At 53.6% G+C, this 20,072-nt stretch overlaps 8 protein-coding genes across 8 annotated transcripts; 5 read left to right on the top strand and 3 right to left on the bottom strand.

Moving 5' to 3' along the window:
• Positions 1-652: 652 nt before the first annotated feature.
• On the bottom strand, positions 653-1,930 carry PHACADRAFT_247452 (uncharacterized protein). The gene is made up of 6 exons (XM_007390456.1): positions 1,668-1,930; positions 1,574-1,610; positions 1,407-1,523; positions 1,262-1,355; positions 1,021-1,211; positions 653-965 (listed from the first exon to the last, which is right to left on the bottom strand). The coding sequence occupies exons 1-6, from the start codon at positions 1,902-1,904 to the stop codon at positions 856-858; spliced, it is 786 nt and encodes a 261-aa protein (XP_007390518.1). The 5' UTR covers positions 1,905-1,930; the 3' UTR covers positions 653-855.
• A 316-nt stretch (positions 1,931-2,246) lies between these two features.
• On the top strand, positions 2,247-3,653 carry PHACADRAFT_247454 (uncharacterized protein). The gene is made up of 7 exons (XM_007390457.1): positions 2,247-2,269; positions 2,323-2,382; positions 2,438-2,601; positions 2,652-2,817; positions 2,868-3,095; positions 3,154-3,277; positions 3,332-3,653. The coding sequence occupies exons 1-7, from the start codon at positions 2,253-2,255 to the stop codon at positions 3,596-3,598; spliced, it is 1,026 nt and encodes a 341-aa protein (XP_007390519.1). The 5' UTR covers positions 2,247-2,252; the 3' UTR covers positions 3,599-3,653.
• Positions 3,654-3,806: 153 nt separating this feature from the next.
• On the top strand, positions 3,807-6,555 carry PHACADRAFT_247456 (uncharacterized protein). Its single transcript, XM_007390458.1, has 11 exons — positions 3,807-3,895; positions 3,954-4,568; positions 4,622-4,834; positions 4,884-5,018; positions 5,071-5,115; positions 5,166-5,373; positions 5,425-5,497; positions 5,547-5,631; positions 5,693-5,764; positions 5,823-5,928; positions 5,978-6,555. Exons 1-11 carry the CDS (start codon positions 3,828-3,830, stop codon positions 6,110-6,112), a joined length of 1,755 nt encoding a protein of 584 aa, XP_007390520.1. The 5' UTR covers positions 3,807-3,827; the 3' UTR covers positions 6,113-6,555.
• Positions 6,556-6,875: 320 nt separating this feature from the next.
• Positions 6,876-10,500, top strand: PHACADRAFT_134256 (uncharacterized protein; the record flags this gene model as incomplete). Its single annotated transcript, XM_007390459.1, has 10 exons — positions 6,876-6,996; positions 7,055-7,184; positions 7,240-7,473; positions 7,544-7,960; positions 8,016-8,178; positions 8,231-9,178; positions 9,233-9,361; positions 9,420-9,616; positions 9,667-10,010; positions 10,064-10,500. Exons 6-10 carry the CDS (start codon positions 8,792-8,794, stop codon positions 10,498-10,500), a joined length of 1,494 nt encoding a protein of 497 aa, XP_007390521.1. The 5' UTR covers positions 6,876-6,996; positions 7,055-7,184; positions 7,240-7,473; positions 7,544-7,960; positions 8,016-8,178; positions 8,231-8,791.
• A 263-nt stretch (positions 10,501-10,763) lies between these two features.
• PHACADRAFT_82471 (uncharacterized protein) lies at positions 10,764-11,871 on the top strand (the record flags this gene model as incomplete). Its single annotated transcript, XM_007390460.1, has 8 exons — positions 10,764-10,812; positions 10,868-10,894; positions 10,947-11,000; positions 11,056-11,138; positions 11,195-11,226; positions 11,283-11,345; positions 11,401-11,555; positions 11,615-11,871. The coding sequence occupies 8 exons, from the start codon at positions 10,764-10,766 to the stop codon at positions 11,869-11,871; spliced, it is 720 nt and encodes a 239-aa protein (XP_007390522.1).
• A 905-nt stretch (positions 11,872-12,776) lies between these two features.
• On the top strand, positions 12,777-16,299 carry PHACADRAFT_247461 (uncharacterized protein). Its single transcript, XM_007390461.1, has 6 exons — positions 12,777-12,891; positions 12,960-13,125; positions 13,160-14,083; positions 14,144-14,929; positions 14,983-16,135; positions 16,187-16,299. The coding sequence occupies exons 1-6, from the start codon at positions 12,876-12,878 to the stop codon at positions 16,217-16,219; spliced, it is 3,078 nt and encodes a 1,025-aa protein (XP_007390523.1). The 5' UTR covers positions 12,777-12,875; the 3' UTR covers positions 16,220-16,299.
• Positions 16,300-17,059: 760 nt separating this feature from the next.
• Positions 17,060-17,301, bottom strand: PHACADRAFT_84653 (uncharacterized protein; the record flags this gene model as incomplete). Its single annotated transcript, XM_007390462.1, has 2 exons — positions 17,060-17,128; positions 17,179-17,301. Coding segments are annotated over 2 exons (192 nt in total), but the record flags the coding sequence as incomplete, so codon positions are not given.
• On the bottom strand, positions 17,302-18,281 carry PHACADRAFT_85115 (uncharacterized protein; the record flags this gene model as incomplete). The annotated part of the gene is made up of 3 exons (XM_007390463.1): positions 17,302-17,467; positions 17,521-17,739; positions 17,965-18,281. 3 exons carry the CDS (start codon positions 18,279-18,281, stop codon positions 17,302-17,304), a joined length of 702 nt encoding a protein of 233 aa, XP_007390525.1.
• Between the last annotated feature and the right edge of the window lie 1,791 nt (positions 18,282-20,072).

Genomic DNA, 20,072 nt, shown 5'->3' on the forward strand with positions numbered 1-20,072 from the left:
TATTAGGCGGGTAAGCCTGCCTCGACGCAGCTTCACTGATTATCATCCACTCAAGAGCCTCAAGGTTCTAAATGACTGAGCTATCCCCAGTGTCCCGCACTGTCACGGCGCACAACACATCTGGGCACAGTACCGCGCAGACTAGTGACACGATAGAACTGCAGGTATGCGTTTATTAACAGTACGATACTCACCCTTTGACCCCTAACATGAACCTGTAGCCTTCCGATGCCTTTCCCGGCGTAAAGAGCCACATTCTCTGGGTAACGGAAAGTGTGCCCGCACAAGATAACAATGATGCGTAGGCCCCCCTCCGTTCCGCTGCACTCAGGTGCTAGCTTAACGTAGGTTTAGTACGGACGGTGCGAAGCGTCAGCCTAACGGTGACCTCGGAATAGTCCAGCGAGGCGGGACGGTCTGTAACATGACAGACTTGGCTCCTGGGACAACGGCAACCTGGGTGAGCTGCTATAGCCGGCAGCTTTATAGCTAGCAACTCATGATGAAGTAGCACCGCACATCGTCTCTGGATTATAACATCTTGAGTGAGTAACAAAGCATCCTCTATTGACGCACTGGGACGACTTGCTCATGGATCGTGGGTCTCACTAGTTAGCGGCCGATTGGTCCATTTGCTCGAGGATGGCACTGAGCAATTGATAGATCAGCCGGGCACCGTCGTCGTACAAAAGGGTACTATGCACGCCTGGAGGAATCCAGGGCCAGACTGGGCAAGATGGGTATGCGTGCTAGTGGATGCGGAGCCGGCAGTGGTGAATGGTCAACGTCTGGAGCCTACTATTGCAAGCGACGAGAAGCATTGATTAGCTCGGTGTACTTAACCGGACGGCGTATTTATTGCAAGTTTACGAATAGACCTCCGTCCACAAGCAGCGACGCGCCCGTAACATATCTGGCGAGGTCACTCGCAAGAAATACAACGGGTCCGGCTATGTCCTCCGGTGCTTGTTGCCATGTCAATCCGGGGACCCACATCACTATGAGTAAAGGGTGACTCACTACCTAGCCGTCCCAGACATGTGCGCTTTATCATACCCTCGCGCTTCACTTCGTCGGAGAGATCTTCTTTATTGATGTCGGTGGCGATTGTTCCGGGAAGAATTGCATTTGCGCGAATATTGTATTTCCCAAGAGCGACGGCACAGCTCTGCATGAGGGAGAGGATGCCCGCTTTCGTTGGTGTATAGTGGCTGAACATGCGGTGAGTGTTCTGCCGAACAAAATGTCAGAGCTCACTGACCACTGTTGGCCTCCGCCAACGAGGGCAGAGATCGAGGAGATACCTATGATAGAACCTCCCTGAGGAGTTTGCTTTTCCATTTGCTTTGCGACGGCTGGGCGGAGTATGGAGTTAGCCTGAGCTAGGAAAGGGGAAGAATCCATACCCTGGGTTGCATAAAACGAGCCGTCCAAGTTAACTTGCCTAGTTTTCTCCCAAACTGCAAGGGGCATCGTCAAAAACTCTGCGAATGGGCAGATCCCGGCATTGCTGACGAGGACGTCTAGTGCTGCTGTCAGCTCCTCTCGTAGACCCCGTGATTACCAGAGTCACCTATCCGTTCGAAAGCTGCAACACCGGCTTCCACAATCTGCGGAGAGTACATCAGGCTACGGAGGCTTGCTACAACAGCGATACGAGTGGTTACCTTTGAGGAAGTCGTAGGGTCACCGATATCACCCGCGACGACAACAGCCTTGGTAGGGGCGTAGTTTGCCTCTATGTCCTCCCTCAGGCTTTGGACCTCCTGCTCGGTCGCGGCATCCCCCAGATAATGTAAAATGAGGCCCTTTGCGCCCTGTTTTGCGCATTCGACAGCACAGGCTCGGCCGATACCTCGCGACGACCCAGTGATACAAACGATCTTACCGGGTAAAAGCGCCATGTCCGGGCCAGGCTGACATGGGGGTGAGGTACCGGTCTCTTTGTACGTGCCCCACGCAGGGCCAGTTCCACTTTCATACCGACCAGCGTAAGCCTGATGGGAGTGCAGAAGGATGGGCGGTCCCGCGGGCCGCTGGGCAACAACTTTGTTATTCGGTCTACCGCATGGTGGGGGTCACAGGGGCGTGTATAGTGTCATTGGAAGCTTTAGGATAGTTAGCACCAGAGATTTGCTGCGAGGACCGGAGGTACGGATTGGCATCCTGCCCGAAGTTGCCGACCAGTACAAGTATAATAACCTGAAGTAGGTCGCACGAGTCAGTATCCAGACACTGGTCTAAGCTTCGACATGGTTTCAGCAAAGATGTGAGCGAACTGTATGCAGCAGCGACGGTGCCATCGATTGACTGCCCCTGCAGCTACTACGACAACGACGCCGACTTAGCCTTGCTCAACGACAAGACCATCGTCTTCCTGGGGTGCGTACTGAATAGAGCCGACTCTTACGAGCTGTTATAGCTAACAGTCGTGTAGTTTTGGCAATCAGGGAGCAGCTCAAGCACAGAATCTGCGCGACTCCGGCATTCCGAATGAAGCGATTATCGTTGCAAACCGACCAGACTCCTATGCAGAGGACGCCAAGTCAAGAGGATTTAACGTTGAATATGACTTTGCGAAGGCCGCGAAAGCTGCTGATGGTTCGTACTTGGGTCCGCAGCGATGCCCTCTGACTGACAGGCCCCCGTAGTCGTGTTCCTGTTGATCCCTGATCAGGTTCAGCCGCGAGTGTTTAACGAGCAATTTGTTCCGAACTTGAAGGATAGTACAACCATCGTGATCGCCAGCGGTTACAATGTGTTCTTCAAGCTATTGAATTTCAAGCCTAGTCAAGACGTCGTCATGGTCGCACCAAGGTCAGTCCCTCGTTTCGCAGCATCGGACAGGAGGCTCACCCTGGCATTAGGATGATTGGTTCCTCGGTCCGCAGTCTCTATCAGAAGGGAAAAGGTTTCCCTTGCTTCGTATCTGCGGAGCAAGATGGTAGCGGGAACGCACTAGCTACTGCGCTGGCTTTGTCCAAAGGCATTGGAGCCACCAAGGCCGGTGCTATTGCATCTTCAGCCAAGGAGGAGACAGCGATGGACCTCTTCGCTGAGCAAGCACTCTGGCCCAATATCATTGTGCTGTTCAGGTATGTGGTCTGCCGCATGAGCCTCATGTGAGCATGCTAATAGAAGTACATTCATCAGGGAGGCGTTCAGTGTGCTGAAGGAAGCCGGATGCTCAGACGAAGCGCTCTGCTACGAAATGTGGATGTCCAAGGAGCCCGCCGAAATCTTTGAACGAGCAGCGGAAGATGGGTTTATCACCCAGGTGTGTGACGCTTTCTTAACCTTGAGAGGAATGAGAGGCTCACAACTTCCGTAGCTGAAGCATCACTCCACCGTATCACAATACGGGCAGCTGAAGGGTGCACTACAGCTCGACGGGTCTGCTACGCGAGCGCACTTCAAGGATATCCTGTACAACCAGGTCCTCAATGGAAAATTCTGCAAAGAGTTCAGCCAGATCGAGGCCGACTTGGAAAAGCAGGACGCTACGAACCCATTGGAGCAGCTTTATGCTGAACATTCAAAGAGCGAACTCGCGCAAGCAGAGCAGAGGGTCCGGAGCAGGCTGCAAGGCTTGTTGTAGGCAAATAATAGAATCTGTAATTAGATCATCTCTTCAAAATCAGAACATAACTTCGTGATTCATTCGAAGACAATGAGAGAACGCAGGCTGAGATGCTGACGCCCATAATGACGGACGTGACGCCGTGACTGCTCAGTCACTAAACACTTTGAGTTATGGTCACGAAGCGTGACGGCGCAGCTTTACCCGGAACCCATTGTACGAAAATCTGCGCAGTCTGAGGGCTAACATGTCGTCGCCACCGAACGGAAAGATGGATGTCGACAAGGCTGTGTCTCCAGACGGACATTCAAAGTCGTGCGTGCATACTTTGACAATTGTCCTGTTCACTACTTATCTCGAATTTATTACACAGGTCACGCAACCATTCAACCGAGACCCATAGAACTCGTCGTTCTCATCGTTCCAGGTCGCGCGAGAGGGAGAGAGACAGAGACAGGCATGAACGCCGACTTCGAGATGAGCCGGATGAAAAGCGGAGCCGAGATCGCCGTGACAAGGATCGTTCTCGTGAGCGGTCTCACAAGGATAAAGACTATGACCGGGAACGCGACAGAGAAAGAAGACGCGAGAGCGAAAGGCACCGCAGGGAGCGAGGTGAGAGCCGTCACCGCGACCGCGATCGTGACCGCGAGGATAGAGAATACAGGGATCGCCGTCGCAAGCGCGACGATACCATGGACGATTCGCCGGAAGACCGTTTAAAGCGCAAGAAAGAAGACGACAGTACTGAATCTTCTCTTCTTCCTCCTCCTCCTGCCTCCGCTGGGCTACCCGCTCCTCCGCCACCTCTAGGTGATAGTCCTCGCCGTCACCCAGACGGTTCCCGCGACTTTGACCGTGACCGCAGGTACGGTGACAAGAGGCGCGATCCCCGTGACGACTACGATGGCGCAAGCCATCACCGCAGCACCAGTGCTCGCCTACGATCTCCATACGGCTCGGACAGGAAAAGCACTCCCCCAGTCAGGTTGGTATATGCGCTCATTTTGGTTGGATCCAGCGTCTCACTTTTTGTGAAAGGCGTCCCTCCCCTAGTTATGACCAGTCAAACGACGACCCTCTGGCTGAAGAACCAAGAGAAGATGATTCTGAAGCTCGGTCTGTCTTTGTCTCTCAGCTGGCTGCCCGTCTTACTGCTCGTGATCTCGGCTACTTCTTCGAAGATAAACTCGGCGAAGGTGCTGTCATGGACTCTCGTATCGTGACTGACAGGATCTCCAGGCGTTCTAAGGGGTGGGTACATGTGCTGTCAGTCCTGCATGTTCGCTGACGTTCTTTGTAGTATTGGCTATGTGGAGTTCCGTACAATCGAGCTTGTCGAGAAGGCCATCGGTCTCAGCGGGACCATTGTCATGGGCTTGCCAATTCAGGTCCAGCATACCGAAGCTGAGAGGAATAGGACGCATGCTGGAGACAGGTGCGTCGTTACCAACATCGTATTACATGAATCTTATCCCCTTATACTCCAGCCTGCATCTACCTCCCGGCGTCAGTTCTCACCACGGCGGCATGCAGTGAGTCCCATTATTCTACGCATAAACACGTGTGCTCATCTCCCCTCTAGACTCTACGTGGGCTCCTTGCACTTTAATCTCACGGAATCCGATATCAGACAGGTCTTCGAGCCTTTCGGCGAACTGGAATTCGTTGACCTTCATAGGGACCCGATGACTGGCCGCAGCAAGGGCTACGCTTTCGTCCAGTACAAACGAGGTGAAGACGCCAAGATGGCTCTGGAGCAAATGGAAGGTTTCGAGCTGGCTGGGCGCACTGTAAGTTTATTATCTGGTGATCGCGTGGCTACAAAATAATGAAAGCTGCAGCTCCGTGTAAATACTGTTCACGAGAAGGGCAACGTCAGATACACTCCTCAGGAATCTCTGGATGACACTGGCGGTAAGCACACACACTCGAATGCACAAACATCGAGCTGACAGATCCCTAGGTGGTAACCTGAACGCGGCATCCCGACAGGCGCTGATGCAGAAACTTGCTAGGACTGACCAGCCTGCTGCTCGCCCTCAGCCCATGTGAGTTGCCATGAACCTATTATCTGGAAGCCACATATGCTGATCGTCTCATGTTACACAGTATGAAGCCTAATATCCCGCAATCGATGCAATCAAAGTCGGTTCTGCTGAAGAACATGTTTAACCCCGAGGAGTCAGTATAATGCCTACATTTTGTCAAATGCTGGCTGATCGTTCTACTTGTGGCGCAGGGAAACCGAGCGTGATTGGGATAAAGAGCTTGCTGACGATGTCAAAAATGAAGTTGAAGATAAATACGGCGATGTCAACTTTATCAAAGTGGAGAGGGAATCACAGGTACGTGTCCTTTCCGCTTCCACGAAACAGCTCGGCTCATTCTTCCTAGGGTGAAATCTATGTCAAGTTTGACTCCATTGAATCCGCCAAGAAGGCCATCGAAGGTCTTCATGGTCGCTGGTTTGGCGGACGCCAGGTTTCTGCTGCATTCATCTCCGACGCTATTCTCCAGGCCCATCAATGAGATCTCGGTCGAATACCGTTGGTGCTGCGTCTCTGTGGCATACTGATCTCTTTTTTTGTTGTGCGCAGGATAACAGTACAGCCTCTTGTATCGTCTTACCCTTTTTCTGCTCTCTGATCCTATGTATCTCAAGTATTGTGCTAGGCAAACTTCCCTACGCGTGTTCGGACGCCGTCGAATTCTGATTCTTGACAGGTTTGGGAGACAGTTGATGCAGAGCGATTGCTTACTCTCAAATGATGCTTTCCTTACCAGATCTAATGCTATTCTCCATCCAAGACAGCGCCGATCGCATGCGCCAGCTGACAGTCGCCAACCTCTGTTCAAACTTCGCACTGGTGGTAATTTCTGCGAACTAGACTTTCTAGAATAATACTGTTCACGTGATATTGCAACAGGAATGAGTTCTTCGCTGTTCTTCGTGTAATCTATCCGAATCCTTCAGCTCCGGACGTCTCCCACGTGTGCAGCTATTGGTCCAGAGTGATCGAGCGGACTGCAGGTATTCCACTGCGCCGTACGGCCTATCGGTATTAATCGGTATATTATGTCGATGATCGATCAGAGGCTATCGTTATTCGTTGCGTTAAGCTCGCCCGCAGGGACGTGCCCTCTCTCCTTCTCCGCAACCTCCACGAACATCAGGCCCATCACTCTGAGGTTACTGAACCGTTTACGATGTCCACCGTCGAGAAGATCAATTCTCCCGAAAACCCAGCTCACCCGCACATCCTCTGTACGTCTGTTAAGCGTATTGCTCAGGCGCGGTTGATGAACATAACTCAGCACATGCTACGAAAATACCTGGGCTGATTTTCCTCAGCGGACAAACCCCGGTCGGCAGTGATGGGAAGGTCGTCGAAGGTGGTATCCAGGAGCACACGGTACGAGCTCACTTCGACTCGCAGGCCAATGAGACGATGCGATTGCTGTACCGCACAGGCTCAATGCATTGCAAACCTCGGCAACGTGCTCAAGGCTGCAGGATCGTCCTGGGAGAAGGTTGTCAAAGTCAACGTGTACCTGAAAAACATGGACGATTTTGTGGCGATGAACGAGGTCTATGAGAAGCGTAAGTACTTCATATCGCTGCGCCCACCCAAATACACATCTGATTAGCTATCCAGTTCTGCCCAGTCCGAAGCCTGCACGCACCTGCATCTCTGCGCTCCGGCTGCCGAACGATGTCGATGTTGAAATTGAGGCCATCGCGACTTCCTGAAGCATTCGAACAACGGCGTGAAGCACGAAAAAAGTCCATGGATCTGAATTGTACACATTGCTGTATCTACAAGGTTTCAAAGGCCTTTGCCAGGGCTTCAGCGGCGTCCGAGATTAGTTGTCTCCCAATTTGTAGGACACTGCGATGCAACAGTTGTAAGTGTGAATTGACGCGTTGGAGCATGGGGCATCAAGGATGAAGCTCCTCACCCATCCATAGCCATGATAGGATGTGGACAGCCCTTGTAGATCTTCAGTTCGACAGGGACACCAAAGCTTTTCAGCTTTTCCGCGTATGCGATACCTTCATCCCTTAGAATATCCAACTCCGCAACGCAGATCCACGTCGGCGGAGCGCCCCTGAAGGCTTCATCCGGCCCAAAGATAGGCGAGTTGTCCCACTTTGTCCAGTCCGCCTCGTCCGGAGAGTAGTTCTGCTTGTACCATAGCATCTTGGCAGGCGAGAGCGAGGGCGTTCTCGCGTTCTCAATCCAGGATGTGTACGGTACGCCCGAGGGCTGGGCCGTATTGTCTACGACAGGCACGACGTGGAGCTGGAAGACGAGTGGAATGGGCGGATCTGCCAGAGCAGCTTTATGAGAAACGATGGCGGCAAGGTTGCCGCCGCTGTACAGTAATTAGGTGAGTTCCAGGTCTGTTAGGATGAAACGAGCGAATAGACCTTGACGACCCACCCACAGCAAACTTGCTCAGGTTGCCGTTAAGTTCGCCCTTGCCGTGGTCTCGCACCCAGTACAATGCTTCTTCCGCATCTTGGACCGCCTTGGGGTATTTAGCTTCGGGAGCGAGACGATAGTCGACAGACACGACGACACATTTCGCACCTACCAGCATGCCGCATGAGAACCAAACATGGATACGACATAGGGCACTTACGTTTGCACATATTCGTTGCAAACGCATTCTCAGTGTTGATATTACCGAGAGTCCATCCGCCTACCAAGCACGACTTAGCGATCGATCGAAGTACCCAAACTGAGGCGAACGTGCCTCCGTGGAAATAGAGAAAGATAGGCCAGCCTTCGGCTGGTTGCTGGCCCTCCGGCGCGAAAACTCGCACCTTGCAGTGGCTCAGAGATAGGTCCCTGACCGAGCCAACTGGTAACGGCTCGGACCCACCCACCACAGGCGGGTTCTGGCGGCACGAAGGATCCCACGGGGATTTCATGAACAGCAGGTACGAAGGCCGTGTTGGCGTTGTGGAACTCGACATATTCGGGTAGCAGCTTGGGAAGGACCTCGGGGTGGATGGGCTGATAGATTGTCCTGGTGGGCTGGACTGTTGCCATTGTGGAAGTGTCGGGCGGACGCGTATGGGAGTCACGTTATTGGTTGCTGTGTCTTATAGAAGCGGGAGGGTGTGCTGCGTGGATCGTGCGCGTGCTACCGAGATGGTACGCGTGAAGACCGTGACTGACTAAGGTGATAAGCCGCACCATGGTCCGTGAGGGAGCTGTGATCACCGGCCGAGGAGATATCACCGGACCGGACACCCGGCCAGTGACTCTGGAACCCGGGCGAGAGATCGATAGGCTTGTTAACCTCCACTTCGCCACTTTGAGCAGTACTGTGCTTACCGCAGACATGCCTGTCTACAACGGCACCCTCCAAGGTCTCCCTCCGCAGACGAGGACGCCTCACCACCTGATCGGCCTTCCTCAGAAGAGCGCACTTGTCGCCACTTTCAGAGGCCAGCCCCTCCATGCTCTCAGAACGCCCGCAGTGGTCATCGACCGCGCCGTCTACGCCAGTAATTGTGCGAGGATGCACGATAAAGCAAAACAGTGGGGAGCAGCGTTTCGTGCCCATGTTAAAACTCACAAGGTAGGCCTCCAGCGTGGGTCCGGATCGCACGACGTGAACTGAATACGCCGTCAGACGGCCGAGGGGACGACACTTCAGCTTAGTTCTTCCTCGGACAAGACGCATGCAATCGTCGTCTCAACACTAATGGAAGCTTGCGAGGTCGTGAAGGCAGGGCTGGTGGCAGACGGGACCGTTACCGATGTACGTCGAGTACCGGGGGTGTCAACTGTAAATGATATGAAGTTCCTGTCTCCCGCAGATCCTCTACGGCCTTCCATTACCTCCGAACAAGATAGCCGACTTGTCGGCACTATGGGACGAAATTGCTCAAAACGGTGCAATAATACGCATTATGATAGACCATCCTGACCAAGTCAAACTTCTTGAACTCTTTGAGAGCCGACGAGAGAACCCCAGAACATGGTCAGTCTTTGTCAAAGTCGATGCTGGCGGAAAGTACGTCGAGATCCTTGCGTCCTATTATCACGCTTTGACAATTGGCCCAGACGAGCAGGATTGGTACCGACTTCAGCAGCCTTCGAGGAGCTCTTGATCGCTCTCCTTAACTCACCTATCATCTCCATCTACGGCTTTTACAGCCACGCTGGTCAATCCTACGCTTCTACCTCCTTTACTACCGCCAGCACGTTTCTGTCCGCGGAAGTTGACGCGGTGAATACAGCCGCAGGACTGGCACTGTCGATGATACCGGGAATGCCGGGTGTTGAATCGAGAATCTCAGCTCCATTCGTCCTCGCAGTTGGTTCGACGCCTACGGCCCATACAGCAAGTGTCGAGACCAGAGACAGGTTGGCGTCATCATTGAACGGGACGCTTGAGTTGCATGCTGGTGAGTACCCGGTCAAATAACGCGAGCGGTAACCGCAGCTGAGGACCCACAAGGCAATTACCCTCTTCTTGATCTTCAGCAGCTGCACACAAATCTCGTTGACCGGTCGCGTGTCGCCCAGAAAGTCCTGACGACGGTCATCTCATACTACCCGGGCAGAGGCGTCGGTGGCACAGATGAGGCAATGTGCGACGCGGGAGCGCTCGCGATGAGCAAAGACACAGGCCCGAGCGGTACGTTCGGCGAAGTGCTAGGCAAATCTTGGAAATTGGGCCGCATCTCGCAAGAGCATGGCACGTTGACTAGGAGTCCTGAGGCGGGTCCACCAACAGGACGCGATGCGTTAAAAGTCGGAGAGGTTGTTGAGATTGTCGGGCAGCATGCATGTCTGACTCTGGCGGGGCATCCGTGGTACTATGTTGTAGACTCCAGCATTAACGGGGGAGGCAATGTTGTCGAGGACGTCTGGGTGCCATGGAAGGGATGGTAATATATGTTGTTAGTCGGTCGCTGTTGCTATCTTCCCCACAAAGTCTCGACGTGCGTGTGTTAGAAACAAAGCGCAGGGAAACCAGAAAGTCATCAGGAGCGGCTGCGCACGTCTCGGATTTGCCATTTTCGGACTACGTCACGTGATAACTGAGCCATGCACAGTGTGCGGAGACGAGCCATGGTCTACTTCTCGTTCGCTGTAATACATGCTGTCAAGCCCGGAAGGGCAATCTGCTACTATTCGTCTCCCTCTCATCCGCAATGGCCAACGACTATGATTTAGATGCTACGGAGCTACTGGAAACTTACGGTTAGGCACTTCATGCTGTTTGCATCAGCTCTCCTGACCTTTGGAACGTACCTAGACTTTCTCATGAAGTATATTATCATTGGTGGGCCAAAAGAGCTCCCTATGTATTGTCCACACTTCTTACATCCCTATAGGCGAAGCGGGAACTGGCAAATCTTGCTTACTACATCAATTCACGCACAATTCTTGTATGGCTCACGCCTCCTCTCGGTACGCATTCATGCTAACCGTCATACATCGCAGTCAAGGAACACTCTCAACATACCATCGGAGTAGAATTTTCAAGTAGAACCGTCAAATTGGGTGAGAAGAGGATAAAACTGCAGGTTCGCCTTATCCACCTTGCATGCGGTCAATCGGTCTAACACGGAACCCGCGCCAGCTATGGGACACGGCAGGCCAAGAACGCTTCAGGTACAACCAAAACAGCTCCGATTTCTCCATGATTGTACTCACAGGGATTGCATCAGGTCTGTAACCCGAAGCTACTACCGCGGTGCTGCTGGTGCCATCCTGGTTTACGACATCACGAGGTTAGCAGCCACATTCCTCCCTTGCGTTTTAATGTACCAAAACAGATCATTGCAGTCGCGCATCTTTTTTGAACTTATCTCGATGGCTTGCGGATGCAAGAGCCCTCGGGAGTCCTCATTTAGTTTGCGTGCTGGTCGGCAACAAGGCCGATCGGGAAGAGGACAGGGAAGTGGAGTGGGCGGAGGCCAGCCGGTGGGCTGCTGAGAATGGTGCGTCTCTTCTTGGTATAGTGTGCTCGGTGTCAGCCTCATGGACATATTAATATTAGACGTACACTTCCTGGAGGCATCGTCACTCACGGGGGACAACGTTGAAGCACCATTCCTACTGTGCGCTCGGTCGATATTGCTCGCCATCGAATCCGGTGCGCTGGATCCTGAGAAAGCCGGAAGCGGTGTTAGCTATGGCGACCGTGCTCTCCGACGTGTCAATAGCTCGAGCCGGCTTAGCTTTGGGAGCCTGAGCGGTAGCCGTAGGAAAGGCACTGTGAAGCTACGGTTACCCGGTGGGAATAAGTGTTGCTGATTGGCGCACACATGTAACGTAAGCTGTGTTCACCAGCTGTGCGGAGGACAGTGACGTGAGTCTTTATTATGACGGGTCAGCTACTTAGTACTCATTGAGTCATCATTCCCGTGCACTGCGATCCGCTGCCGGATCTGTCAGGTTTGGACCAGTAACCATGGTCATGCTGGTAGACTTTCACTTTGACCGATGTGTTACAGATATTTTTACGCCGTTTTATCCACTCCCACTCCGCCTGAGAATGCCTCTGTTCCTTCCCCTTCGCGTGGTGGGATCGGGTAAATCTCGTGCGTTGCACGCCTAGTCGCGTACCGAGGCATACCGATCTCCGAACTTCTCACCAGGTTCACACTGTCAGTTGACATGGTCAAAGCTGGAAGAGCCTCGGATACGGATGAGCCATTAGCTTAGCACATGCGCGAAGGCCGTAAGATCTTCGCTGTTGTCTGATGAAGAAGTGTAGACAACGCGGACGTAGGTTTAACGCAGGTCACCAGAGCGGGGCCGGCCAAGTTTGGCTCTGCCAGCCAGTCGATAACCCCGGCTAACTTGCTCTTGTCGGCCCAGGTGGTCAGATAGAACCACATGGCCACACCCATTTGCTCGGGCAGCATATGGCAGAATTGCAGAATTTAGAGTCGACAATGTGCGAAGAGAAGCCGTGCGACATGAGAGACGTGAGGAATGACGCGCGGTTAGCTCCTCAATCATATGGTAATGCTACGTGAGATTGTCATATGTTCAATGCAGCATGATACAGGTGCACGGTAGGCTACAGCCAAAGCAGAGAAATTACGCAAACATTAGTACAGGATATCCAGGTGCCGACGAACCGTGCCCAAAACAGGAGCAAGTCGCCTCTCGCAATCCTCAGCAAACATATATCCCACAGCGACAGAAGATGGGGGACTGGGTCGATACCTGCCCGGACGAGCTTTCACAGGCTCCCTGCTCCTATCAAGGTATAGGTAGGCACCAGCGTCCCGTCCTACGCTGCGCAGGCGATGTCTACCGTTCCAGGTGAGCAACTGCACTACCCATCTGCTACGTGTTCGCATGACCTCCGGAGGCTTATATTTGTCAAGCAGGGGTCACGCTGAGCGGCAACGACGCATCTCTGGCTTCGCCTCTTAACCCTGCGAGCCAAGTGACTGCCAGTCCCTTTGTTTCCCCTGCGTCCTCTGCCGTCTCCCGACGACTGAGCGCCGCCGTTTCTGGGGCGAGCTCTGTCCCCGTCGAGCCTATTACCGCATTGTCCTTAGCGGTCACTCCCACTCGCTTCGTCGAGAGTGGTCTCCCCTGCCGTAGGCTCATCAACTGCACCTGCCGCCTCGACCGCCTCGACCTTCAGCGGACTGTCCTCTCTTCCCGTCGTCCCGTCCCAAGATTCCATATCGTCCTCTGCGGCAATTCCCACCCGTTCCGCTGAAGGTAGCCTCACCGTTGCGGACTCGTCAACTGCCTCTGCTGTCCCGACCCTCTCAGCCTTGAGCACGACCTCCTCCTTCCCTGTCGACTCGTCTCAAACTCTCCCGTTCTCCTCCGCGGCAACGCCAATTCGCTCTGTTGAACGTGGATTTTCCGCTGTAGACCCGTCAGCCACGTCCGCTGCCTCAGCCCCTTCAGCCTTCAGCAGAATCTCTTCTTTCCCCGCCACCTCGCCCCAAATTTCCGCATTCTCCGCGGCAGCTGTCCTTACACGCTCTGCTCAGCGTGGTCTCCCCGTCGCAGACCTGTCAGCTGTGTCTATTTCCTCAACTCCTTCAACCTTTAGCGAATTTTCCTCTTTCCCCGCCACCTCATTCCAGGCCGCCGCATCCACTGTATCACATCTCTCCTCAACTTCTACCTTCCTTTCCTCTACACGCAGCGACGTTCCTTCCAAGGCTTCCTTCATTGGCTCGTCCTCCAGCATACCTGTCGGGCCTACGTCAGTTGTTCCATCGAAGAGCAGCATCATTACTGGTATCAGCTCTTCCAATTCCGAACCCTCGACAATCAAGGCTATACCGAGCTCTCTGAGTATTTCCGCTTCCGAGAGTCGACGAATCCAGCCGGTGCCTGAACCGACCTCTACCGAGGTTGTCCCGCCAAACCTTAGTGCTAGCTCCCCCGCCGTAGTTTCTTCATTGCCAGTGAGCGCGATAGCTTCGCCCAGCCGGGCATCCAATCCTATAGCTCGGCCTGCCGGTAACCACGACGTCGTTTCCAGGTAAGCCAAACTGAGTCTGCTGATTATATACCTGATTTTTGGGCTTATATTTAATAACAGCACTGTTATTTCTACCGTTCCTACTAGTATGGCCGCTTCGTCTAAAGGATCGGACAGTAGCTCCGTCGCACCGACTTCATCTTCGCCCGCTCTCGTCTCAGCTGTGAAGGCGGCCCCCGTTGAGCTGAACTCGAGTAGCGAAGCTCCTGACGTTTCTTCCGGGTCTCCACAGCCATCTTCTACAGCAGCATCGGCACCAGCGTTGTCTTCGTCAGAAGTTACAAAGCCCTCGAGCTCGCCTGCACCATCTTCGAGCGTAGAACCTTCCTCTCAGGCCACTTCGACTCGTGCTGTCTCCTCGACTTCTTTGCAGAGTAGCGCAACACCTGTCTCCAGCTCCTCTAGCGAGGTGAATGTGCAGTCTCCAGCGGTTAGTGGATCTTCTGCTCCCGGGGGCGTGACTTCCTCTGCCCCAGCTGGACAAGCGTCTTCGTCCGCAGTGACTCACAATGGTGGTCTCCAGGCTCCTATATCGTCCTCAACGCCAGGTTCATCTGCGAACAATGGCACATCGAGTTCTGTGATCTCTAACCCCACCGCCAATCAAGCAAATGCGCAGTCTGCGACCACCACCAGTACAATCACAGACCACCCAGAAACGACTCTTTCGAATCCGATCTTTATATCCACCACAGACTCGAAGGGACACACTACGGTCACAATTCCACCTGTCATCACGAGCCTTGCTGTGTCTACAGGTTCCAACGGCAGTCTCGTCACCGCTACCCATATCGAGGCGAATCCGACCGGTATTTGGGCCATAGGAGATACCTCTACACATAATGGGTAAGTATCATGTCAAGCCCTCTTTTACACACCGTAGTAAGATCCTGTTCTAGCTTCTTCAGCCATGGCGGTGCTGTCGCAGGTGTCTTTGTGGTGGTAGGACTTATCGTTGCGACAATTGCTGCTCTTATCGCCTTTTTCCTCTGCAAGCGTCGCCGTCGCAGACGCATTCGCCATAGTATTTCTCGCCCGCTTCCGCAGCCCGATAACCCCTTCGAGGACCCAAGAGCGACACCGTCGACCCAGATGCGCTATGCTGGTTCAGACTCGTCACATAGGAATCTAATTGGCGCGGGGTTGGGCGTGAATCGCGGCCAGCAGAATCTTCTCGACGAGGAATTCGCTAGCGCGTCTGCTGCGCCTGTCAGAAGCCACCCACCCAGCGTCCACTCCAGTTCGGACAGGCTTGAGACGACTCTCGCGGGTGTGGGAGCAGGCGGCAGGAGCCTGGGAAAGCCAGCGTATGACGGTTCAGTACTCTTGAATATCCCAAGTAACGGATACGCCACCGCCTCTCCGAACCATCAGCATCGCCCAAGCTATGGCAGTGGTGTTGTTGGCCTGGCGATTACAAACGACAACGTGTACGAAGTCTCGCGCCCGACGCCTCGACACATCAAACACACCTCCGCTACCCCGTCTGCTGCGCCATCAACCCCAAGCATCTACCCGGCGACGCTACCGAGCGGCGATGAAGATGTATCGACGGAGAGCGCAAGCTCAGATGAACCCGTTACGCCGTCCGTGACTGAATCGCCGGTGCTCCCACTTCAGAAACCAGCTCGGCCGCCGCGACGGAGACCTGTTGCGCCCCTTCCCCCTCGCAGCTCCTTGCGCGACGCTGAGCAGGCGAATAAGCTCCTAATGCATACACAGCTCACGTCGGAGGACGCAAAGGTCATGGATCAGAAACCTTACGGCTCTCCGTCACCACCTGCGTCGATGACCGACAGTTCGTATTCTCCCGCATCCGAGTATCCCGTGACCCCCGCCGGTCCATTCGCGAACTTCAGTTCCCCCGCATCACAATACCTCGCGACTCCAGCTGGTCCATTCGCCGACTATGATTCTCCTGCGTCACAGTATCCCGCGACCCCTGCGAATCCATTCGCCGACTACAACACTTACATGTCTGGTATCAAACCCCCTGCAGAAACAAAGCTCAGAGACAACTTTTACACCCGACGCAAATTGGTTAGCCCCCATGTGAGTTCCATCTACTAGCCGGTTTGACGCATAATGTTGACGGGCTTTCAGCTACGGAGACCAAGCCTCGAGTGGAGACAGTAGATATCAGTGTACCGCCAAAACAAAAACACGCTTCGAACTCATTTGTAGCATTGTAGCCAACTGTATTATCACTATTTGCCACAGTACCCCGATGTTGTATGTGACGCGCACTCATGATTTAAATGACATGATATATGACCTTCACAAGTCGTTAATGACAACGGCTTTCACAAGAGCGGTGGGCAGAGAATCCCGCTCTACGAAATTTCGCGGAGATCGACTGGTGCCCTTGTCCCAGCTGTGATCAAAGACGACATCAACTTTATGGTGATAAGCACCAGGGCAGCCGCTAGTCGTGTGCCTAGGACAGCTCAGTCGCCGAGAAGGGTCACTTGGCATGGGCGACGATCGCAACCTATGCGACGGAGAAGATGCACAATCAACCTCGTCTTATGTGGCGCACTAGCCAATAGGTCGCCGCAGACTCGATCACGAAGGTATTCCCGAACTTATAGTCGTCCACAACGAGGGTATCGTAATCGACCGTAGTCGAGATTGTACTTGAGTGCGACGGTTGAAGAAGGCCTACGGCTCTGGGAAGCCTTGCCGGCCGCGTTGCATACGAAATCTTGCATATTGCCGACGACAGAAGAGCATACGAGCGGACATCTCTGCGATGCCTGCGTTCAAGAGTCGGACAGCGTCGACCCACGCGCTCCCGAAATTATGCTTGAATAGTTCTCCGTGCAGATCCCAGGAAATACTCATAGTGTAAGTATAGGAAGGGAACTCAAACACATGAGAAATGGTCATAATCATGGCACCTATGATATTCCTTTGGACTCCAGATAAAGTACAATATGTACCAAAACTTGACATATGCCCTTCCTTTTCGACTAATCAAGCTTTTTTCGCAGCTTTCTCGGCGGACTGTATGACCTGGTCTGAGTCTGTGACGAAACCGTAGCTCTGCAGAACAACGTTAAAACTTATATGGCGTCACGAGGAATGTGACGTACGTTTCCACAGTTATAGAAGACATTCTCCAGCCCGCCTTGTGGGGATGTAGTCGCAATGCAGTCACGCAGCGCGATGCAGTCGTAACCTCTGTAGTATGAGTCAACGATCGTTCCTAGAACGCACTAAACAAGTGGATCATCAGCTACTCGTGTCACTCCACCCCGAGCGCGGGAATGGGCAAGATGCGGTACCTGATCAGCATTCACCCCCGCGAACAAAAGGCTCGTAATCCCGTTCTCCTGCAGGTAGAGGTCCAGTGCTGATTGAGGTCCCCACAAGGCACTCATTCTATTGAAGAGCAATTAGAGTTACACGTTTCAGGGAAGAAATGATGATGATACCTGTTCTTGTGAATCCAAACGTCGGTACCAGCGGCTTTGCCCTGCTCGTACAACTGTTGTAGAGGACCATATAGAGCCGAGTTATACTGATTCCTCATGAGCAGACGGCCAAACGAGCCAGGGAGCTCAGAGCCGAAGCCCCCCTTGCCGCCTTTCATGAAACCTCGTACAAGCGATGGAGGTATGGTCGTAAGCTCATGTTCCGTAAGTCCCCAGTTCCTGTCCCTGACGTGAGTTTGTTGCCAACTGACCGAGAACTATTACGTACACCCAAAGGATATGAGCCCCAAGGGAGCGCAAAGCGGGAACGACGTTCATCAATGGCATAACGCAATCAAGGCCAGTTGGATGGTCTCTCAGGTCAGGGTGCAGGAAATAACTGTGTAAAGCATAGTCTGAGCTTTCTCGGATGCCAATCAAAACACGATATCAACCAAAGCTTACTTCTGCATGTCAATGATAACAATTGCAGTATGGGCCCTGCTGAGTCGCAGAGATCGATTGCCGTCAGCTTTGACCTCCCACTGCTTGTCTACAATGAGGGGAGGCACAGAAGCTTTGTCTTCGTGTATGAGTTGCTCATCAAGCCTGCTATGTGCTTTGGCAGCTTCCGGGAGGTGCGCGATACGACTGAGGTCGACTAGCCCGTTCGGGTACTCTACCCAGAAGTCGGTAGCGTTACCGTACTCGGTCGGCTTCGAGACATTTGGCCTTGATTTCACGAATCCATGTCCGTTCAGGCTGGACGGCGTCGAAGTCATCGTTGAATGGCGGTTGGAGTAGAAGTCAAGGGCTATTCTCTTCGACCCGTTTGAACCACACGGTGCTCATCTATATGGGTTTCACTTCCGGTAGGCTTATCGCGTGGTGCGAAAACGACCACAAGTATGTGTGATGTATTCCCATCGAGTTGATTCTATCAGGTGCCTCTCGTTGAGACCGTACGCAGGTACGCTGTCTTCTTCTGGCCCGCCGGTATGAGTGGTTGAGCAAGGCAGCTCGGCTTGACTATATGGGCAGCTTACTGCACCATAGCACAGCACAATTATCTGCTTAGTGTTCGCCCAATCTCTTACCGCTGCTTAGATGTTGGTATTGCACACGGTGCGATGATAATCGTGAGAGTCGGATTGGTTCTGAGGCTGAGCGTCCCAGTCCCGCTCGTCGCGAGGATACCATGATAGTTTCCCGTGTCAGCCTTCGGTAATCGTTTCGTCGCCGTCGGTGGCAGCGAGCTCCGTGCTGTGGACGACGACGACGGGACGATGCTGGGTACGGGAACGAGATCGTCTATGACGCGTTCGGCGGCGGGGTTAGAAAGTGGCTAGACAGGGAAAGCGAGTTTGATTTTATAGAATTCTCGAGGATTTCATCCTCTGCTACTTATCTCTTCATACCAAGCGTTCGGCGTGACGCGTGTAGATGGAGCGTGGCTTGCGACCCTCCACCTCCTAAACGTTGTGCACCCTGAGTACATCTGCGAGTCCCTCTCATTCCTCCACCCACATGTTCCCTTTCTGACCTCTTCCCGATGCCTATCCAGAACGTCCACCAAAAGCGTCAGGCATCCTCTGGTACCAACCTGTCCGGCCCACCCACAGGTACGTCTAGTATCGCCCAATTACAACCTCCTTCAGCCTGTCCTTTGTCTCCAAATCCCGCGCTCAAGTTAACGGGCCAAAATCCCCGCAAAAGACAACAGCACGCCTGCAGTCTTTTCGTCTAGTTCTTTCTCCCACAGTGGCCCGTCGCCCGCCCTCTCCTTCATCCCCATTTTTTTCTTTGCAACTGCGTGTTGACCGCGACTTTTTGTCTCAAGGTACTCCTGCAAGCGCGGTACTTTCACCGTCCGCTGCTCCTCCACCTTCTGCTACGCCTTCTGCCTCTGTTCCTGCTTCCCAGAGTCCAGAATCTGTCACTGGTGCGCCCACTCAATCCGCGTCTGAACAATCCTCCGTCCCCTCGAATACGCCTGCTTCGGCTGCGACTTCTGCTCCTCCAACGTCAGACCTATCCACGCCGTCTCCTACGCTCACCGCCAATCTGTCTTCCAACACTCCTTCGGAAGCCAACTCGGCCCCGCCGTCGACGCCTGCCACGGCTTCAGGAACGCCAGACACGACCCCGACGTCCGCAGCCGCAGTTTCGAGCACGCCAGATACGACCCCGACGTCCATGCCCTCTGATTCGGCCGCATCGACCTCACAAACGGACGCATCCAGCCCGTGAGTAGTGCCTTTTCCACCCAAACCTCTTCGCCTTCGGTTGACTTCGGTCACTGCTGTATTCTCTTGTTCAGATCTAATTCCCAGCCTTCGACTCCGCCTCCAAGTACTAACAAGGACATCCAAAGTTCCACTTCTGCAGGCATGTCGTCGGGTCCTTCGAATAGTCCCTCGTCCGGGCCGTCATCGAACGCGTTGACATCACCTTCAACGCAGCCTTCTTCACCACCACCTTCATCTGTTCCGACTTCTCCCCCACCTTCATCTGCTCCGACTTCTCCTCCACCTACCTCTGCTCCGACCACGCCTCCGCCATCGTCTCAGCCA

This window comes from Phanerochaete carnosa, assembly GCF_000300595.1.
Source record: "Phanerochaete carnosa HHB-10118-sp unplaced genomic scaffold PHACAscaffold_1, whole genome shotgun sequence".
NCBI lineage: Eukaryota > Fungi > Basidiomycota > Agaricomycetes > Polyporales > Phanerochaetaceae > Phanerochaete > Phanerochaete carnosa.